This window comes from Kogia breviceps, chromosome 7 (genome assembly GCF_026419965.1).
Source record: "Kogia breviceps isolate mKogBre1 chromosome 7, mKogBre1 haplotype 1, whole genome shotgun sequence".
In the NCBI taxonomy this organism is placed as follows: domain Eukaryota; kingdom Metazoa; phylum Chordata; class Mammalia; order Artiodactyla; family Physeteridae; genus Kogia; species Kogia breviceps.
The window spans coordinates 67,255,342-67,277,473 of NC_081316.1; the positions used below are offsets into that span (position 1 = coordinate 67,255,342).

General features: G+C 37.6%; 1 protein-coding gene across 2 annotated transcripts in view; it reads right to left on the minus strand.

The window, feature by feature from the left end:
* CWF19L2 (CWF19 like cell cycle control factor 2) overlaps positions 1-22,132 on the minus strand; it is a 230,590-nt gene that overhangs the window by 182,275 nt on the left and 26,183 nt on the right. For both annotated transcript variants that reach the window (XM_059070794.2, XM_067038548.1), the window contains exons 4-5: positions 17,599-17,709; positions 16,727-16,846 (exon numbers count right to left, since the gene is read on the minus strand). In XM_059070794.2, coding sequence (XP_058926777.2) covers positions 16,727-16,846; positions 17,599-17,709 — 231 coding nt within the window. The remainder of the gene's footprint in view (positions 1-16,726; positions 16,847-17,598; positions 17,710-22,132) is intronic.

The window sequence follows — 22,132 nt, forward strand, 5'->3', positions numbered from 1 at the left end:
CTACATGTGGAACAATTCTCACTGAAAACCAACAGGAGACTGGTAGAAAGACTTATACAACAAAGGCTATAAGAAAAATCCACACAGATTCAGGTAGGAAGAGAAGAGAAGCAGTCAAGTCAGGAATTGTGACCCTGGGAGGGGACACAGAAAAGGAAGGAGATTACATAGACTCAGAGATCCTCCCGGGGGGGGGGGGTGAGCAATTCAAGCCACATATTGGGTTCCCTAGCCTTAGGGTCCAATGCCAAGAAGACAAGTCCCCTTAGCTGATTTGAAAACCAGTGGGACTAACAGGGGGACTGTAAGAAACCTAGACTCTGCTCATGAAGAGCACACACAAATTGGATTACTCTCAAAACAAGGCAGCAGAAGTAGACTTAAACTGCCCCAGGACTCTGGCCAGTTTCCTACAATACCCCCAGCCCATGCTCCAGCCTAAGCCAAGTGCCCACTACAGAACCACTTGCTCCATGGCACAGTTCCACACTGGGATAAGGGATGCTGCACCCAAGAAGAGTACACAGTTGTGAGAAATGATCCCTGCTCAGATCTGGAACTGCATCTGAATGGAGTGACGGCAACCAATGAAGGTGCTTGGTGAGGCAGCACATCAGGAGCAGTCTGTAACTCTGACTGGGCTGGGACCACCACAGCCCACTCCCTGACCAAAGCCAAGTGCCCATTCCAGCCCCTCTTGCTATGCCATGCAGCTCCAAACTGAGGCAAGGGCTGCAGGACTGAGGGGAGTATGCTGTTTTGAGGGACAGAGCTAACCTGACCCAGAATGGCATCTGACGGGGGTGGGGGGAGGTGGCAGTCTCTTCAACTGATTATGGAAGCAGCTCATTGGGTGAGGTCCGAAACTCAGACTGGGGTCCAGACCACCAGAGCCCACACCTGACCTTTGCCGAGCACCCACTCTGGCCCCTCTTGCTCCAATACTGTTCACCTCTGGGGACCAGTAAAGTACTGGGGGGCAAAGTACTGATGCTAGGGACGAAGAGTACACACTTAAAGGGAATGGAGCCAGCTCACTCCCAAATCACAGGGTTTCTGCTCCAGGAACTTGGGGCCCTACCCCACCTCCAATAAGGTGGTGTTGGTCACTGAGCAGAGAAGAAGCCCAGGCTCACACCTGGCTCTGACTCTAGTCCCTCCATCTTCCAGTCTCACCTCCTACAAAGGTGACAGCTGCCAGGACACCCTGTGGAAAGATGTGACTCATGCTCAGGTCAGATCCAATTCTCCCATCAAAGCCACTGGGCACATGGAGACTGCATAGAAATGCTCCCACACAAGGACACTCCTTCAAGATCAGAGTAGGTACATGTTTCACCTAATATCACAGACACAGAGAAAGTTAAGCAAAATGAGAAGACAGAAGATTGTTTCAACTGAAAGAACAAGAGAAAAACCCTAAAGAAAACAACTAATGAAATAGCAATGAACAACTTAATATACAAAGAGTTCAAAGCATTAGAAATACGAATACTGACTAAATTAGAGGAAAGAATAGATGAACAGAGAATTTTAAAAAGGAACTAAAAAACATTTTTAAAAGACAGAACTGAAGAGCACACTAACTGAAATGCAAAACACATTAGAACGAACCAACAACAGACAAAGTGATACAGAAGAAGATGCAATAAAAATTAACTCAATCTGAACAGAAAAAAAATAAGGTTTAAAAAAAATGAGAACAGTTAAGGGATCTCTAAGACAATATCCAGCATACCAACATTCACACTATAAGGGTCCTAGAAGAAGAGAGAGGCAGGGCAAAAATGTGTTTGATGAAATTATGGACTGCCAGAACCTGAAGAAGGAAACAGAAATCCAGGTACAGGAAGCACAGAGGGTACTAACCCAACCCTAAAAAAATGTTAAAGCATTTTCTCTTAAGTGGAAAAGAAAAAGCTACAACAAGTTAAGAATCTATAGGAAAGAGAAAATTCCACTAGTAAAGGCAAATATATAGTAAAGCCTATGGCTCAATCACTTAAATAGGCTCTTACTAAGATTAAGACAAAAAACTGTTAAGTCAACTATATCTATAATGAACAGTTAAGGGAAAACGTGAATATGTAAAATACGTCATTAAAAACACAAAATGTGGTGAAGGAGATTAGAAAAAATGTAAATCGTTTAGAATGTATTTGAACTTAAATTACTACCAGTTTAAAACATGTAAATATAGTTATAGGTCAACATATATGAACTATATGGTAACTGCAAATCAAAAACCTGTAATACATACAAAAAATCTAAAGAAAATGGAACATAGGCATACCACTAAAGAAAATCATCAAACCCCAAGGGAAGGAACTAAAAGAAGAACAAAGAAGAACTGAAAAATCAACCAGTAAACAAGTAACAAAATGGGAAGAAGGACACACCTATCAATAATCACTTCAAATGTAAATGGACTAAATGATCCAATCAAAAGACACAGAGAAGCTGATTGGATTTAAAAAAAAAAGACCCATCTAAATGCTTCTTATAAGAGACTCACTTCAAACATAAAGACAAACACATAAACTGATAGTGACAGGATAGAAAAGAATAATTCCTGCAAATGGAAATGACAAGAAAGCAGGGGTAGAACTCATTACAGACAAATTTTAAAATAAAGTCAATTTAAAAAGATAAAGAAGGGCATTATTAACGAAAAGGATTTCAATGCAAGAGGAAGTAACACTCATTAACATGTATGCACCTAATATAGGAGCACCTAAATATATATATATATATATATATATATATAGCAAATATTAACAGACATAAAGGGAGAAATTGACAATAGCAAATAATAGCAGAGGATTTTAACACCCCACTTACATCAATGAACAAATCATCCAGACAAGAAAACAATAAGAAAACAGTAATCTTAAATGATACTTTGGACCAGATGGGCTTAGTAGATGTCTACAGGACATTCCATCCAAAAACAGTAGAATACACATTCTTTTCAAGTGCATATGGAATATTTTCCAGAATAGATCACATAGGAGGCCAAAAAACAAGTCTCAACTAATTTAAGAAGATAGAAATTATATCAAGCAGTTTTTCCAACCACAAGGCATGAAACTAGAAATCAATACCAGGAAGAAGAATAGAAAAAACACAAAATGTGGAGACTCAACAATATGCTACTAAAAGAAAAACCAATGGGTCAATGAAGAAATCAAAGAGGAAATCAAACAAAACCTCTAGACAAATGAAAATAATAACACAACTTTCTAAAATCTGTGCTACACAGCAAAAGTAGTTCTAAAGGTAAGTTTATAGCAGTAAAAGGCCAACCTCAAGAAACAAGAAAAATCTCATAAACAACCTAACCTACCATCTAATGGAATTAGAAAAAGAACAAACAAAAGCAGAAAGAAGAAAGCAATTAAGATCAGAGAGGAAATAAATAAAACAAAAAAGAAAATAGAAAAGACCAATGAAACCAAGAGTTGATTTTTTGAAAAAATAAACAAAACTGATAAGCCTTTAGGCAGATTCATCAAGAAAAAAAGAGAGAGGACCGAAATAAACAAAATAAGAAATGAAAGAGGAAAAATAACAACTGCTATCACAGAGATACAAAAATATCAAAACAGAATACTATGAACAGTTAATATGCCCACAAACTGGACAACCTAGAAGAAATCAACAAACTTCTATAAACATAAAAACTTACAAGACTGAATCAGGACAAAACAGACCATATGAACAGAAAGATCACTAGTAGTAAAATTGAATTTGTACTTTTAAAAACTCTCAGCAAACAAAAGTTCAAGAACAAATCCATTCCTGGGAGAAGTCTACCAAACATATATAAAAGAACTAATATCTATACCTTCTCAAACTCCTCCAAAAAACTGAGGAAGAGGGAACATTCCCAAATTAATTCTATGAGGCCATCGCTAATTATCCTAATACTAAAATAAGACAAAGACACTACAAAAAAAAAAAATTACAGGTGAATATCTCCAATGAATAAAGATCCAAATATCCTCAAGAAAATATCAGCAAACCAAATTCAACAATATATAAAAAGGATCATACATAATGATCAAGTGAGATTTATTCCAGGGATGGTTCAATATTTGCAAACAAATCAGTATGATACATCACATTAACAAAAGGAGGAAAAAAAATTCACATGATCATCTCAACAGACACACAAAACATTTGACAAACTTCAACGTCCTTTGGTGACAAAAACTCTCATCAAAGTTGGTATAGAGAGAAAATATCTCAACATAATAAAGACCATTTGTGACAAATCCACAGCTAACCTCATACTTGATGATGAAATGCTGAAAGCTTTTCCTCCAAAATCAGGAACAAAGGGGTTCCAAGACAGCGGAGGAGCAGGAAGATGTGGAGTTCCTCTCTCTTCATGGATGCATCACGAATACATTTATAGACGCTACAATTCTCACAGAACACCAGCTATACACTAGCAGAAGACACCGGAAAGGACTATAAAGATCCCTGCATAACTGGGTAGGAAGAAAGAAAGAAGGGAGAAGGAGGAGGAGAGGAAGCGGGACAGGACCTGCATGCCAGTGGTGGGAGCTGAAGCAGGAGAGAAATTCCCTCATCCGGGGAAGCCCCTTCACCAATGAGGAAATCAGTTGGGAGAGAAGGGAAGCATTTGAGGCTGTCGGTGGAGGGTGAAGCGACCAACCTGTGGCAGGTGGGACAGAGTGAAAACTACACAGACCATGGCCCTAAGTGCCCCAGATTGGGATGTGTGTCCAACAGTGCACATGGGGGCTGGGAGCTGGAGCATGGGGATTGGAGTGCAAACCCAGGGCAAGAACTGCTGTTGGCTGTGGGAACGGGGCCTGAGGGAACAGGAGGGAGGAAACAGCAACAGAGAATGCCTATGGAGGAAAACCGGAATGCCATGGAAGCAGGGCACTACTGCTGAATCACACGCAGGGGGGTGGAGCCACCATTGTAGCCAGTCTCTCCCCACACACCAGCGCCTACCACCAGGCAATACAAAAGGCCCTGCCAAGGCTGGCCCTCACACACCTGTCGCTGGGTACTACAAAAAACTCAGACACGGCTAGCCCTTACGCACCTGCCGCCAGGCACTAAAAAAAGACTGGCCAGGGCTGGCCCTCACACGCATGCCACTGGGCACTAGAAAAGGTTCCCACTAGGGCCATATCTCTTCCACCCATGGCCACCAGCTTCCCCATGTACCTGGCGCCATCGGGGCTCCCACTATCTAAGTAGCCACGCCACCTCCACACCCTGTCCTCACCGGAACAGACCCAACTGCTCCAGGGAAGCCTTGGGAGCAGAATTCTGTGGGTAGCCCACACACATAGATGGGGATAAAACCACAGCTGAGCCCCAGGGGTGGGGCAACTGAAAAAGAGGAACAAAAATCTTTCCATCAGTTGCACAAGCAGCAAATTAAATCCCCGTAATCAGCTAAGTAGATCCTGTACCTATGGAATATCTGAAAGGACAATGAGTATTCCCACAAATGAAATGATCTAGCACTGGCAGCTGTGGACTTTGGGGGCAAGCACACAAATCCATCACAAGCTGCTGGGCTTGTCTTGGCTCCCCAACCAAAAGCTGGGCCTGAGCCTCTGGGGGAGGAAGATAGACTCCAGGATACTGGACTGCCTGAGAATTCCCAGTCCTAGAAAATAATCAGCAAAAGCTCTCATGGAGGTCTCTATCTGAATTCAAGACCCAGCTCCACCCAACTGCCTGCAGCCCCCAGCACTAGTTGCCTCACACCATAACAACAAGCAAAACAGGAACACATACTCACCCATCAGCAGACAGGCTGCCTAAAGTCGTACTAAGCTCACAGATACCCCAAACACACCACATGACATGGCCCTTCCCAACAGATGGAAAGGACTCAACTCCACCCACTAGAACACAGGCACCAGCCCTCCCACCAGGAAGCCTACACAAGCCACTGGCCAAACCCCACCCACTGGGGGAAGAGACCAGAAGAAAGAGGAACTCCAACACTGCACCCTGGGGAAAGGTGACCTCAAACACAGTAAGTTAAACAAAATAAGAAAACAGAGAAATATCTTGCAGATGAAGAAGCAAGGTAAAAACCCCCAAGACCAAATAAATGAAGAGGAAATAGGCAATCTATCTGAAAAGAATTCAGACTAATGATAGTAAAGATGACCCAAAATCTCAGAAATATAAAGGATCGATGCAAGAAATGTTTAAGAAGGACCTAGAAGAACTGAAAAACAATCAGTGATGAACAACACAATAAATGAAATTAAAAATACACTAGAAAGAGCTTCCTTGGTGATGCAGTGGTTGAGAGTCCGCCTGCCGATGCAGGGGACACGGGTTCGTGCTCTGGTCCGGGAAGATCCCACATGCCGCGGAGCGGCTAGGCCCGTGAGCCATGGTCACTGAGCCTGCGCATCCGGAGCCTGTGCTCCGCAACAGGAGAGGCCACAACAGTGAAAGGCCTGTGTACCGAAAAAAAAAAAAAAAAAAAAATACACTAGAAGGAATCAATAGCAGAATAACTGAGACAGAAGAATGGATAAGAGAGCTGAAAGACAATGGTGGAAATATAGCAAAAACTAACAAACCATTGCAAAGCAATTATACTCCAATAAACATGCTAAAAACAAAAAAAGAATGGTGGAAATAACTGCCACAAAGCAGAATAAAGAAATAACATGAAAAGAACTGAGGACAGTCTCAGAGACCACTGGGACAACATTTAGCAAACTACCATTTGAATTATAGGGGTCCCAGAACTAGAAGAGAAAGAGAAATGGTCTGAGAAAATATTTGAAGTGATTATAGACAAAAACCTAACATGGGAAAGGAAACAGTTAAGTCCAGGAAACGCAGAGTCCCATATAAAATAAATCCAAGGAGAAACACGACGAGTCACATATTAATCAAATTAACAAAAATTAACACAATGAAAAAATATTAAAAGCAGCAAGGGAAAAGGAACAAAAAAGATAAAAGGGAATTCGCATAAGGTTAACAGCTGACCTTTCAGCATAAAATCTGCAGGCCAGAAGGGAGAGACAAGATATATTTAAATTGATGAAAGGGAAAAACATACAACCAATATTACTCTATCCAGCAAGGATCTCATTCAGATGCAACAAAGAAATCAAAAGCCTTACAGACAAGCAAAAGTTAAGAGTATTCAGCACCACCAAACAAGCTTTATGACAAATGCTAAAGGAACTGTTCTAGGCAGGAAACACAAGAGAAGGAAAATACCCACAGAAACAAAGCCAAAACAATTAAAAACATGGTAATAAGAACATACATATTACTTTAAATGTAAATAGATTAAATCCTCCAACCAAAAGACACTGACTGCCTGAATGGATACAAAAACAAGACCCTTATACATGTTGTCTACAAGAGACCCACTTCAGACATAAGGACACATGCAGACTGAAAGTGAGGGGATAGAAAAAGATATTCCATGCAAATGGAAATCAAAAGAAAGCTGGAGTACCAATACTCATATCAAATAAAATAGATTAAAATAAAACTATTACAAGAGGCAAAGAAGGACACTACATAGTGATCAATCCAAGAGGAAGACATAACAATTCTAACTATTTATGCACCCAACACAGAAGCACCTCAATACATAACACAAATGCTACCAGCCATAAAAGGGGAAATCAACAGTAACACAATAATAGTGGGGGACTTTACACTTACACCAATGGACAAATCATCCAGAAAGAAAATTAACAAAGACACACAAGCCTTAAATGACACATTAGACCAGATGGACTTGATATCTGCAGGATATTCGATACAAAAGCAGAATAACTTTATTCCTAAGTGCACATGGAACATTCTCCCGAATATATCACATCCTGCATCACAAATAAAGCCTCAATAAATTTTAGAAAATTGAAATCATATCAAGCATCCTTTTGGACAATATGAGATTAGCTCTCAATTATAGGGAAAAAACTGTAAAAAACACAAACACAAGAAGCTACACAATGTGCTACTAAATAACCAAGAGATCACTGAAAAAAATCAAAGGGGAAATCAAAAAATACCTAGAATCAAATGACAATAAAAGCACAAGGACATAAAATCTATGGGATGCAGCAAAAGCAGTTCTAAGAGGGAAGTTTATACCAATACAATCCTACCTCAAGAAACAAGAAAAACATCAAACTAATCTTACACATAAATCAACTAGAAAAAGAAGAACAAACAAAGCCCTAGGTTAGAAGGAAAGAAATCATAAAAATCAGAGCAGAAATAAATGAAATAGAACAATGAAAACAATAGCAAAAATCAATTAAACTAAAAGCTGGTTCTTTGAGAAGATAAACAAAATTGATAAACCATTAGCCAAACTCATCAAGAAAAAAAGAGGACTCAAATCAATAAAATTAGAAATGAAAAAGAAGTTACAACTATCACCACAGAAATACAAAATATTGTTAAGAGACTACTACAAGCAACTATATGGCAAAAAATGGACAACCTGGAAATAACAGACAAATTCTTAGAAAGGTACACCCTTCCAAAACTGAACCAGAAAGAAACAGAAAATATAAACAGACCAATCACAAGTATCCAAATTGAAACTGTGATTTTAAAACTCCCAACAAACAAAAGATCAGGGCCAAATGGCTTCACAGGCGAATTCTAACAAAGATTTAGAAAAGAGCTAACACCTATCCTTTTGAAACTCTTCCAAAAAATTGCAGAGCGAGGCACACCCAAACTCATTCCATGAGGCCACCATCACCCACTTACCAAAACCAGACAAAGATATCACACAAAAAAGAAAATTACAGGTCAATACCACTGATGAACATAGATGTAAAAATCCTCAACAAACTACTAGCAAACAGAATCCAGCAAGACATTAAGAGGATCATACACCATGATCAAGTGAAATTTATCCCAGGTATGCAAGGATTCATCAATATACGCAAATCAAACCATGTGATACACCATGTTAACAAATTGAAGGATAAAAACCATATGATAATCTCAACAGATGCAGAAAACGCTTTAGACAAAATTCAACACCGATTTATGATAAAAACTCTACAGAAAGTGGGCTTAGAGAGAACCTACCTCAACATAATGAAGGCCATATATGACAAACCCACAGCAAACATTATTCTCAATGGTGAAAAACTGAAAGCATTTCCTCTAACATCAGTAACAAGCATGCCCACTCTCACCACTATTATTCAACATAGTTTTGGAATTCCTAGCCACAGCAATCAGAGAAGAAAAAGAAATAAAAGCAATACAAACTGGAATACAAACTGGAAATGAAGAAGTACAACTGTCATTGTTTGCAGATAACATGATACTATACTTGGAAAATCCTAAAGATGCCACCAGAAAACTACTAGAGCTAATCAATGAATTTAGTAAAGGCGAAGAACACAAAATTAATACAGAAATCTCTTGCACTACTATATACTAACACTGAAAAATAAGAAAGAGAAATTAAGGAAAAAATCCCATTTACCACTGCAACAAAAAGAATAAAATACCTAGGAATAAACCTACATGAGGCAGCAAAAGACCTGTATGCAGAAAACTATAGGACACTGATGAAAGAAATCAGAAATGACACAAACAAATGGAGAGATCCATGTTCTTGGACTGGAAGAATCAACACTGTGAAAATGACTATACTACCCAAAGCAATCTACAGATTCAATGCAATCCCTATCAAATTACCAATGGCATTTTGAACAGAATTAGAGGAAAAATTTTACAATTTGTATGGAAACACAGAAGACCTCAAATACCCAAAACAATCTTCAGAAAGAAAATGGAGCTGAAGGAATCAGGATCCCTCACTTTAGACTATACTACAAAGCTACAGTAATCAAGACAGTATGGTACTGACACAAAAACAGAAATACAGATCAATGGAACAGAAAAGAAAGCCCAGAGATAAACCCACACACTTACGGCCACCTGATCTTTGACAAAGGAGACAAGACTATACAATGGAGAAAGGACAGTCTCTTCAATAAATGGTGCAGGGGAAACTGGACAGCAACATGTAAAAAAAATGAAATTAGAACACTCCCTAACATCATACACAAAAATAAACTCAAAATGGATTAAAGACCTAAATGTAAGGCTAGACACTATAAAACTCTTAGAAGAAAACATAGAAAGAACACTCTGACATAAATCACAAGATCCTTTTTGACTCACCTCCTAGAGTAATGAAAATAAAAACAAAAGTAAATAAATGGGACCTAATGAAACTTAAAAGCTTTTGCACAGCAAGTGAAGCCATAAACAAGACCAAAAGACAACCCTCAGAATGGGAGAAAATATTTGCAAATGAAGCAAGTGACAAAGGACTAATCTCCAAAATATACACACAGCTCATGTGGCTAAATATAAAAAAAAAACCCAATCCAAAAATGGGCCAAAGACCTAAATAGACATTTCTCCAAAGAAGATATACAGCTGTCCAACAAACACATGAAAAGATGCTCAACATCACTAATTATTAGAAAAATGCAAATCAAAACTACTACAAGGTATCACCTCACACCAGTCAGAATGGCCATTATTAAGAAATCTACAAATAATAAATGCTGGAGAGGGTGTGTAGAAAAGGGAATCGATTTGCACTGTTGGTAAGAACATAAATTGATATAGGCACTTTGGAGAACAGTATGGAGGTTCCTTAAAAAACTAAAAATAAAACTACCATATGACCCAGCAATTCAACTACTGGACATATACCCTGAGAAAACCATAATTCAAAACATACATGTACCACAATGTTCACTGCAGCACTATTTACAATAGCCAGGACATGGAAGCAACCTAAATATCCATCGACAGATGAATGGATAAATAAGATGTGGTGCATATATACAATGGAATATTACTCAGCCATAAAAAGGAACAAAATTGAGTCATTTTTATTGATGAGGATGATCCTAGAGTCTGTCATAGAGAGTGAAGTCAGAAAAAGAAAAACAAATACTGTACATTAAGGCATATATATGGAATCTAGGAAAATGGTATTGAAGAACCTATTTCCAGGGCAGGAAAAGAAACGCAGAAGTAGAGAATGGACTTCTGGACATGTGGGGGAAGGGGAGAGTGGGACGAATTGAGAGAGTGGCACTGACCTATATACACTACCATGTGTAAAATAAATAGCTAGTGGGAAGCTGCTGTATAGCACAGGGAACTCAGCTCGGTGCTCTGTGATGACCTAGATGGGTGGGATGGGGCGGGGGTTGGAGGGAGGTTCAAGAGGGAGGGAATATATGTATACACATAGCTGATTCACTTTGTTCTGCAGCAGAAACTAACACAACATTGTAAAGCAATTATACTCCAATAAAAAATTTTTCATTAAATCAAGTATAAAAAAATAAAATCAGGAACAAGACAATGTTGCCCAGTCTCTCCACTTTCATTCAACACAGTATTGGAAGACCTAACCACATCAATCAGACAAGAGAAAGAAATAAAAGGCATCAAAATTGGAAAGGAAGAAGTAAAACTGACACTATTTGCCCATGACATGATACTATATATAGAAAACCCTAAAGTCTTCACCAGAAAACTATTAAAACTAAGAAATAAATTTTATAAAAGTTCAGAATACAGATTAGCATACCGATATCTGTTGCTTTTCTATATACTAATGATGAATTACCAGAAAGAGAATTCAAGAAAAAAAATCCCATTTACAAATGAATCAAAAAAGAATAAAGTACCTCGGAATAAACTTAACCAAAGAGGTAAAGGACCTATACTCTGAAAGCTATAGGACAAAGAAGGTGGAAGTTAAAGATGATAAAACAAAGATATACCATGTTCACAAATTGGTAGAATGCTATTATAATGTCCATACTACCCAAAGCAATCCCTATCAAAATACCCAAGACATTTTTCAAAGATTTAGAATAAATAATCCTAAAATTTATATGGAACAACAAAAGACCCCAAATAGCCAAGAAAATCTTGAGAAAAAAGAACAAAGCTGGAGTTATCATGCTCCCTCACTTTAGACATTACTACGAAGCTATAGTAATCCAAACAGTATGGTACTGGCACAAAAACACACACAGAGATCAACAGAACAGAATAGGCAGCTAAGAAATGAATGCACACACCGGTGGTTCAACTGATCTATGACAAAGGAGACAAGAATATACAATGGAGAAAAACAGTCTCTGCAGTAAGTGGTGCTAGGACAAAGGACAACTATATGTAAAAGAATGAAATTAGAACATTCTCTAACACCATATATAAAGAATAAACTCAAACTGGATTGAAGACCTAAATGTAAGAACAGAAACCAGAAATCTCGAAGAAAACATAGGCAAAACACTATTTCCAATAAATTGTAGCAGTATTTTTCTGGATCTGTCACCTCAGGTAAAGGAAAAAAACTCAGAATAAATAAATGGAACCTAATTAAACTTAAAAGCTTTGACACTGCAAAGGAAACCATCAACAAAAGGAAAGACAACCTACTGAATGGGAGAAAACATTTGCAAATGATATTTCTGATAAGGGGTTAATATTCAAAATATATAAACAGCTCATACAACTCACTATCAAAAAAACAACCCAATTTAAAAAATGGGCAGAGACCTGAATAGACGTTTTTCCAAAGAAAACATACATATGGGGCTTCCCTGGTGGCGCAGTGGTTGAGAATCCGCCTGCCGATGCAGGGGACACGGGTTCGTGCCCTGGTCCGGGAAGATCCCACATGCCGCGGAGCGACTGGGCCCGTGAGCCATGGCCGCTAGGCCTGCGCGTCCGGAGCCTGTGCTCCGCAACGGGAGAGGCCACAGCAGTGAGAGGCCCGCATACCAAAAAAAAAAAAAAAAAATACATATGGCCAACAGACACATGAAAAGATTCTCAACATCACTAATCATCAAGGAATTGAAAATCAAAACCACAATGAGGTACCACCTCACACCTGTCAGAATGGCCATCATCAAAAAGACTACAAATAACATGTTGGTGACGTGGAGAAAAGAGAATCCTAGTACATTTCTAGTAGGAATGTAAATTGGTACAGCCACTATGGAAAACAATAAGAACTTTCCTCAAAAAAACTAAAAATAGAACTACCATATGATCCAAAAATTCCACTCCTGAGGTACATATTCAAAGAAAATGAAAAGGCTAATTCAAAAAGATATATGCACCCAATGTTCATAGCAGAATTATTCACAACAGCCAAGATATGGAAGCAACCTAAGTATCCATCAATAGATGAATGAATAAACAAGTTGTGATACACACACACACACACACACACACACACACACACACACAGAGGAATATTTCTCAACCATAAAAATAAATGAAATTCTGCCATTTGCAACACTATGGATGGACCTACAGTATTTTATACTTAGTGAAATAAGCCAAATACTGTAGTTACTACTTATATGTGGAATAAAATGAATATATAACAAAACAGACTCACAGATAGAACTAGTGGTCACCAGTGAGGAAAGGTAAGGTCAAGGGGCTCAACAGAGGTAGGGGATTAAGATATACAAACTACTATGTATAAAGTAAATAAACTACAAGGATATATTGTACAGCACAGGGAATTATAGCCATTGTTTTATAATAACTTTAAATGGAGTATAATCTATAAAAATATTGAATCACTAAGGTGTACATCTGAAATTAATACTGTATATCAACCATACTTCAATAAAAAATTAGATTAAATTAAAAATACAATAAAACTTTTAAAGACTTATTATAAGAATAAAAACTGTAACCATCATTTGAAGAAAGAAAATATATGGATATTTGAAAACTGGCTTGTTTCACTCATTAGTCTAGATGATTTACTTCTGTACACAATAATTTGAATTCTTACCTAAGCAAAAATCAAAAATTACTACAGGTTATCATACATCAGGACTAAATCCAGGCATTTACAGAGCAGCAAAATAAATTCATGGGTAAAAGAATAATACTGTACAATTTCAAATATACAAAAAAAAAAGCACCTACAGTTTTCCAAAAAGCTTATAATCTCATAAGGGAAATAAGATTTGAATATTAAATTACAGTGCTTTATAGAAAACTACAAGTACTATATAGTAAAGGAAAAAATAAAGTGCTATGGGAACATAACGGAAGCAGAGATTTATTTTAATCAAGCAAAATAATAAGAATTTCATCATATATATCAAGTTAGGCCTTGAAGGATAAACAGGACACAGTCATACAGGGATAGAGGGCATGTACTTAGAAAAATCCAGATGAACAAAAATTCAGAGACAGGAATTTGCAGAGAAATACAACAGAAATTAATTAAACTATTTTGGTTGAGATGCAGATCACCCAAAGGAAAGAGTCCAATCTAATGTGTTTGGACTCTATTTGCAGGCAGCATTTTGTGGTCTTTAAAAGAGAATAATAAATATAGCACCTTTCTTTTCAATCTAGGCTCTGAGCAAATTAAGAAACATTTAAAAAGCATAAGAAATAAAAGACAAAAATTACCTTTATTGCTAATGAAGGCTAAATCGGAATTTTTCTTTCAGTGAACACCAAATGCATCTGTTAACTGAACCCCACAATGAGGCAGATTTTTCCAGGTGTAGAATGCACTGAACCAACCCCCCACTTCATATCATTCCCCACACAATCTCTGTAAGCAGTCTGTTCCATAAGCAGGAAAGGCAGGGCTAAGCCAAGTACACCCAGTTGTCTTTGCAAATTTTCTAATAGAAAATGTACTTCGTATCCTCAAGGACAGAATGAGAAAGGAGGGTGGCATGAAACACCACTAGCAGAGCTTCATCCACAGAAAAGGAAATACTACAAATAGCAAAGACACATTCTCCTTAACTTCAATCACTGAAGATTTCTAAACAGAATAATACCATGACAAAAGCTGTACTTTGAAAAAGTTAGTCTGACATCAGTTGTAGGATGCTGAAAAACAAAAACGTTATTGTAACTGCCCAGGCAAGAGTAAATTAGGGCCTGAACCATAATAATATTTAACGTTAACCAGTTCTTAGTTCCAGGGGCTGTCTTCAGTTCACTTCATATATTAACTCAGCTCCAGTAGAGATGATATATAAATGAGACAAAGAGGTGAAGACATACAACTAACAAATGGCATTTAAACTAGGAGTAGCAGCAGGAATGGAAAAGATGATATAGATGCAAAAAAACAAAAGACAAAAACTACATAAGCAAATGAGCAAATCAACAGACACTGACTTACTTGAATCAGAGAAGTTTATATAAGAATTTCTAAGAAAAGATTATATTAATTAGAAAAGCTGTAATTCAATGCTGGAAAGTTGGTAAGATAAGCATGACAAAGTACTATAGCTTCTTAGGAAAAGAAAGGTGGTTTTCTGTAACAGTATTTCTTTTTTTCTATAACAGTTTTTCTATAGATTAGAAAAACTAATCACTATTTCAATGTATTAAAGATACTCAAGAGTTTACTACATTCTGTCGTTTGATATAGAGAACAGACGAATATGTGCAAAACCTAAGATCATAAGCCAGGGATACCCAAACATACCAGACCATTCATGCCCACAAACAGCAGAGCATGGTTTTAGAAGCAAGCATGTAATCACAATGGGTAAAATCAACCTCCTGACTTCATGCAGCTCCTCTTTCTTGCTCTACTACCCACTGGTTACACCCCTTTGGAACTTTCCCCCTAACTTCCTCAGGTCTAACTCAGAGACAAAACAGAACTTAGTAAAGATATTCCAAAAACCTCTGGCCCCAAAGTTCCAAATGGACAGCTACTTAATTATAAAGTCAATACAGTTTACCACACCAACATTTTCAGAATTAAAATCAAAATGGCGAAGAAACAAAAACAGAAAACATTGATCATAGGACTTCATGATCACTCTTTCATATTTTTCATTTATTTGTGCCTCTATGTTGCATTCAAATTCTTGAATTTGATAGTCTAAATTCTTAAAGACTATCTTCTTGTTCACTAATTCTATCTTCAGCTGTATTTGGTTTATTGTTTCACCATTTTGCAAGTTTCTACCTTCAACTCTAATATTTTTCATTTCTAATATTGGCTCTTTCTCAAATCTGCCTTCTTATTAAACTTTTAACCCTTATTCATATTTTCTATACCTACTATTACTATATAAAGCTATTAAAATATTCCAAAAGATAAAGGTTTTATGAGTCTGATTCTGTTGTTTATTGCTTCAGATGACTCTCATTCATGAACTATATTGACTATATATATGGTCTATATGGACTATACATTTTCATGTATAGTATGATTTTAGAGTATGACCTTAAATGCCATAGAACTTGCTTCTGGGAGACATGTGAGGCCTAAATTGCCAGTGTTATCCTTTAGAAAGGACTGGTAGCTATTTCTGCCAATCATTTCAAGGCACTACCAACTCAAGAATGCTTTAAATTCTCACTTTGAAGACTTTAAATTCTCACCTTGAAGATTTTCAGCTGTAAACCAAATTCTGTACTCAACCATATATGCCCTAGACTTATAAATATAATATACATTTAAACTCATTTCCTACAAAAAAAATTTAAAAGAACATATCACATTTCATAGTTGTTCCCACTGATTTATTAAATACCACAAAAAATAATATCTTACAAGTAAAACTGCATTTACATAAATGTGTATCAGTTAAAGTCAAATCACAAAGTTAAAGCATTTTAAATGTTCTGTTACCTGTTCAAGTGCTTGGGTTTTCTCTTGCTCTGTTTTCCTTATAGTTTCCTTTTCAGCTTTGAGTGATAATGATGACACAGTTTTAACAGACATAAAATCAACAGTCATCCATTCATCCCTCTGTTAAGAAAAAGAAGTCACTTCAATCTAAATTGATTAGAACAACACTAAACACTTAACAATAAATTAGAGATTCTGGAGGCACTCAAACCTGGATTAAATCCCACATGGCTGTGTAACTTAAAGCAAGTTTCTTAGTCTCTCTAAGCCTTCTCTCCCCTGTAAAAATGGGTTAAAATACCTACCTTTCAGGAATGTTTTAAGGAGTTAACAAGAAAACTGGCTTAAGGCATCGAGACCAATGCCAGATATACAACAGGCACTCAAACATAGTTCTTTTCACCTTTCTTTCTTCACTATTGCTAACAGTGTAAATATAGCACTCTTCCTCAGGCGTATGAACTATAACCCAAAATTTGTGAACTATTCAACTATAAGTGTTGCTAAGAAAATTATGGCATGAAGTGAAGGGAAAGAAAAACTGTGACTGAATTCTACTCACTGTAGAAAAGTCAGATAGATGTAACAATACAAGACTTCAAGTACATAAGGGAAAAAGTGTCACTTCCTTATCAACAACCAGAGGTAGGAAACCTTCTGAGGGACTAGAATAGGGATAAATGCTAACTTTCCCACAGGAGAAGAAAGGGAGTGAAGAGGATCAGCAAACAGCATTATTGCTAAAATTAGTCATAAGAGTATACTGTTTACAAAGTCTAGTTTTTCTTCTGAATAAATTACAATCATCTTTCATTTTAACCTTCATCTACTCTTGTAAGCTGACGTTTCTTTGTTTAAAATCAGCCACTTACCTGAATAACTTGGTTGTCTTCTTTTTCTGACTTTTCATCTTTCACCTTCCAGGCCTTTTCCTTGCCAGAAGTGTGGGAGGGAACAGCCTCAACCCACTCATCTTCAGTGCTCTAAGAATATTTAGCATATAAGTAGAATTCTCAAGTTTACATACTTCCACATAAAAACTCTTTGTGGTTCCACTCTTCCTCCTTTTCTCAACCCTTAAATATCAACTTTGTTTGGGTTTCCAGTCTTTGCCAATTATACTTTTTAATCTCTAGAAATTCCCCTTGGGACATTAAATCCACTCTCATGACTTAAACTACCACAATTATACTGATATCTTTCTAATTTATCTACCCAAAGTTTCCGTGATTTAAACAACTGCCTACAATATTTAAATGCCACGCTGAACACAGTAAGAACAAAAAGTGAACCCAGCATCTACTTCTACAATACTTGATCCTTCTTCTATATATTTGAATTGAGCTACCTGGCATCACCAACCACCCACTTACCCGAGTCAGAAATCTCAGGATCATCTTACTCCTCCCATCTAAACCTGCGACTGTCATTTCCAAAAGATTTCTCATTTGGTGAACACCAAATGATTATCATGGGAGTTCACCTCCATCCCTGGCCACAGCTGACTGCTTCAGAGGTAGGTACCTGAACCAATTAATTTCAATCATAGTCACTCTCTAGGAATTTGAAATCAAGGCTAAATGCTTTACTCTATAACAAAGGAGAACTCAAAAGGCATTGGCAGAGACCACTTCTGTCATGAGGCACAGAATTCAGGAAAAATTTATCTGTATCAAGAAAAGCAAAAATAGAACTTAGAGAGAAAAAAACAGAGGATGGTAAGAAGATTCATAAAAGCATTCATGACTCTAGTTTGAGCTATTCCTAAAACCCAGGTACATTCCTATATGTCCTATGAGACTTTTGTGTTCTAATAATAACTCCCTCCCTTTTTTTGGGGGGGGCGGTTAAACCAATTTAAGCTTGGTTTCTGCTACATACAACCAAGAGTCCCAACTAATATATACTCCTTCCTCCCCATCCTTAAAGCAGCAGCCCTAGATCAGTTCTGCTTATCTCTCACTTAGACAACTGGAAAAACCAAATTAATCTCCAAAACCCCAGTCTTTCCTGCTCCCTTTCATTCTCCAACCCCCACCCTAAATACTTTTAGAGTATTATAAAAGGCATATCTGACCACAGTACTCCTTGTCTTTGACTCCCTGTCATAAAGACTACTGTTATGCCTTTTCTTTCCTACCAATAGAACCCAATTTTATTTGGAGATCTAATGTGCCTCCCTTGCTGGAGAGTGAAACCTTAAGTCTCCAATAAGGTGGAAATGAAAGTACTATGTAGGACTTTCTGGAAGTTACAAAAAAGAGGGCATCCTCATTCCTGTTATCTAGACTAAGAGGTACTTTTTAAAGACAATGGAGGAACAAAACTAGAAGACTTGGTCCCAGAAGACCACACTAAATTGCCTACTTAATTTCTTCTATATGAAAGAAAAATTAGAGATTGGTTTAAGATGGCAGAGTAGAAGGACATGCGCTCACTCCCTCTTGCAAGAGCACTGGAATCACAACTAACAGCTCAACAATCATTGACAGGACAACAATGGAACTCACCAAAAAAGATACCCCACATCCAAAGACAAATAAGAAGGTGCAATGAGATGGTAGGAGGGGCACGATCACAATAAAATCAAACCCCATAACCGCTAGGTGGGTGACTCAAAACTGGAGAACAATTATACCACAGAAGTCCACCGACCGCAGTGAAGATCCTGAGCCCCATGTCAGGCTTCCCAACCTGGGGGTATGGCAACAGGAGGAATTCCCAGAGAATCAGACTTTGAAGACTAGTGAGATTTGATTGCAGGACTTCAACAGGACTGGGGGAAATAGAGACTCCACTCTTGGAGGGCACACACAAAGTACTGTGTGCAACATGACCCATGGGGAAGAAGCATGGATCTAGACAGAACTAGATCTACCCGCTAGTGCTGGAGGGTCTCCTGCAGAGGCGGGGGGCAGCTGTGGCTCACTGCGGGAACAAGGACACTGGCAGAAAAAGTTCTGGGAAGTACTCCTTGGCATAAGCCCTTCCAGATTCCACCATTAGCCCCACCAAAGAGCCTGTACACTCCATTGTTGGGTGGCATCAGGCCAAACAACCAACAGGGAGGGAACTCAGCCACACCCATCAGCAGAAAAGAGGATTAAAGTTTTACTGAGCTCTGTCTACCAGAGTAACACCCAGATCTACCCACCACTAGTCCCTCCCATCAGGAAACACACAAGCCTCTTAGATAGACTCACTCAACAGAGGGCAGACCACAGAAGAAGAACCACAATACTGCAGCCTGTGGAACGAAAACCATATTCACAGAAAGATGGACAAGATAAAAAGGCAGAGGATTACCTACCAAATGAATGAACAAGATAAAACCCCAGAAAAACAACTAAAGAAGTGGAGATACGCAACCTTCCAGAAAAAGAATTCAGAATAATGGTAGTGAAGATAATCCAGGACTTCGGAAAAACAATGGAGGCAAATATCAAGAAGATGCAAGAAATGTTTAAGAAAGACATAGAAGAATTAAAGAACAAACACCTAGAAGAATTAAAAAACAAACAAACGGAGATGAACAATACAATGATTGAAATGAAAAATACACTAGAAGGAATCAACAGCAGAATAACAGGCAGAAAAACAGATAAGTGACCAGGAAGACAGAATGGTGGAATTCACTGCCACAGAACAGAATAAAGAAAAAATGAGAAGAAATGAACAGTCTAAAAGACCTCTGGGACAACACTAAACAAACCAACATTCACATTATAGGGGTCCCAGAAGCAGACGAGAAAGAGAAAGGACCTGAGAAAATATCTGAACAGATTATATTAGAAAACATCCCTAACACGGGAAAGAAAATAGCCACCCAAGACCAGGAAGTGCAGAGAGTCCTACGCAGCAGAAACCCAAGGAGAAACTCGCCAAGACACATAGTAATCAAACTGACAAAAATTAAAGACAAAGAAAACTTACTAAAAGCAAGAAGAGAAAAATGACAACATACAAGGGAACTCCCATAAGGTTAAGAGCTGATTTCTCAACAGAAACTCTACAAGGCAGAGAGGAGTGGCAAGATATATTTAAAGTGATAAAAGGGAAGAACCTACAAACAACATTCCCCAGCAACTATCTCATCCATATTCAACAAAGAAATCAAAAGCTTTACAGACAAGCAAAAGCTAACAGAATAGAGCACCACCAAACTGGCTCTACAAAAAATACTAAAGGAACTTCTCTAACAGGGAAACAAAATAGAAGAAAAGGACCTACAAAAACAAACCGAAAACAATTAAGAAAATAGTAAGAGAAACATACATATCAATAATTACCTTAAACGTGAATGGATTAAATGCTCAAACCAAAAGACACAGGCTCACTGAATGGATACAAAAACAAGACGCATATATATGCTGTCTACAAGAGACCCACTTCAGAACTAGGGACACAGACAGACTGAAAATGAGGGGATGGAAAAAGATATTCCATGCAAATGAAAATCAAAAGAAAACTAGAGTAGCAATGCTCAAATCAGATAAACTGGACTTTAAAATAATGAATGTTACAAGAGACAAGGAAGAACACTACAAAATGATCAAGGGAACAATCCAAGAAGAAGATATAACAATTATAAATATATATGCAACCACCATAGGAGTACCTCAATACATAAGGCAACTGCTAACAGCTATAAAAGAGGAAATTGACAGTAACACAGTAATAGTGGGGGACTTTAACACCTCATTTACACCAATGGACAGATCACCCAAACAGAGTATTAATAAGGAAACACAAGCTTTAAACAACAAAATACACCAGTTCGATTTAATTGATATTTATAGGACATTCCATCCGAAAAAAAAGGCTACACTTTCTTCTCAAGTGCACACGGAACATTCTCCAGGATAGATCATATCTCGGGTCACAAATCAAGCCTCAGTAAATTTAAGAAAATAGAAATCATATCAAGCATCTTTTCTGACCACAATGCTGAGATTAGAAATAGATTACAGGGAAAAAAAATGTAAAAAACACAAACAGGTGGAGGATAAACAATACACTACTAAATAATAAAGAGATCACTGAAGAAATCAAAGAGGAAATCAAAAAATATCTAGACACACATGACAATGAAAAAATGACGATCCTAAACCTATGGGGTGCAGCAAAAGCAGTTCTAAGAGGGAAGTTTATAGCTATACAAGCCTAACATAGGAAACAAGAAAAATCTCAAATAAACAATCTAACCTTACACCTAAAGGAACTAGAGAAAGAAAAACAAACAAAACCCAAAGTTAGGAGAACAAGACATAAAGATCAGAGTGGAAATAAATGAAACAGAAACAAAGAAAACCATAGCAAAGATCAATAAAACTAAGAGCTGGTTCTTTGAGAAGATAAACAAAATTGATAAACCTTTAGCCAGACTCATCAAGAAAAAGAGGACGA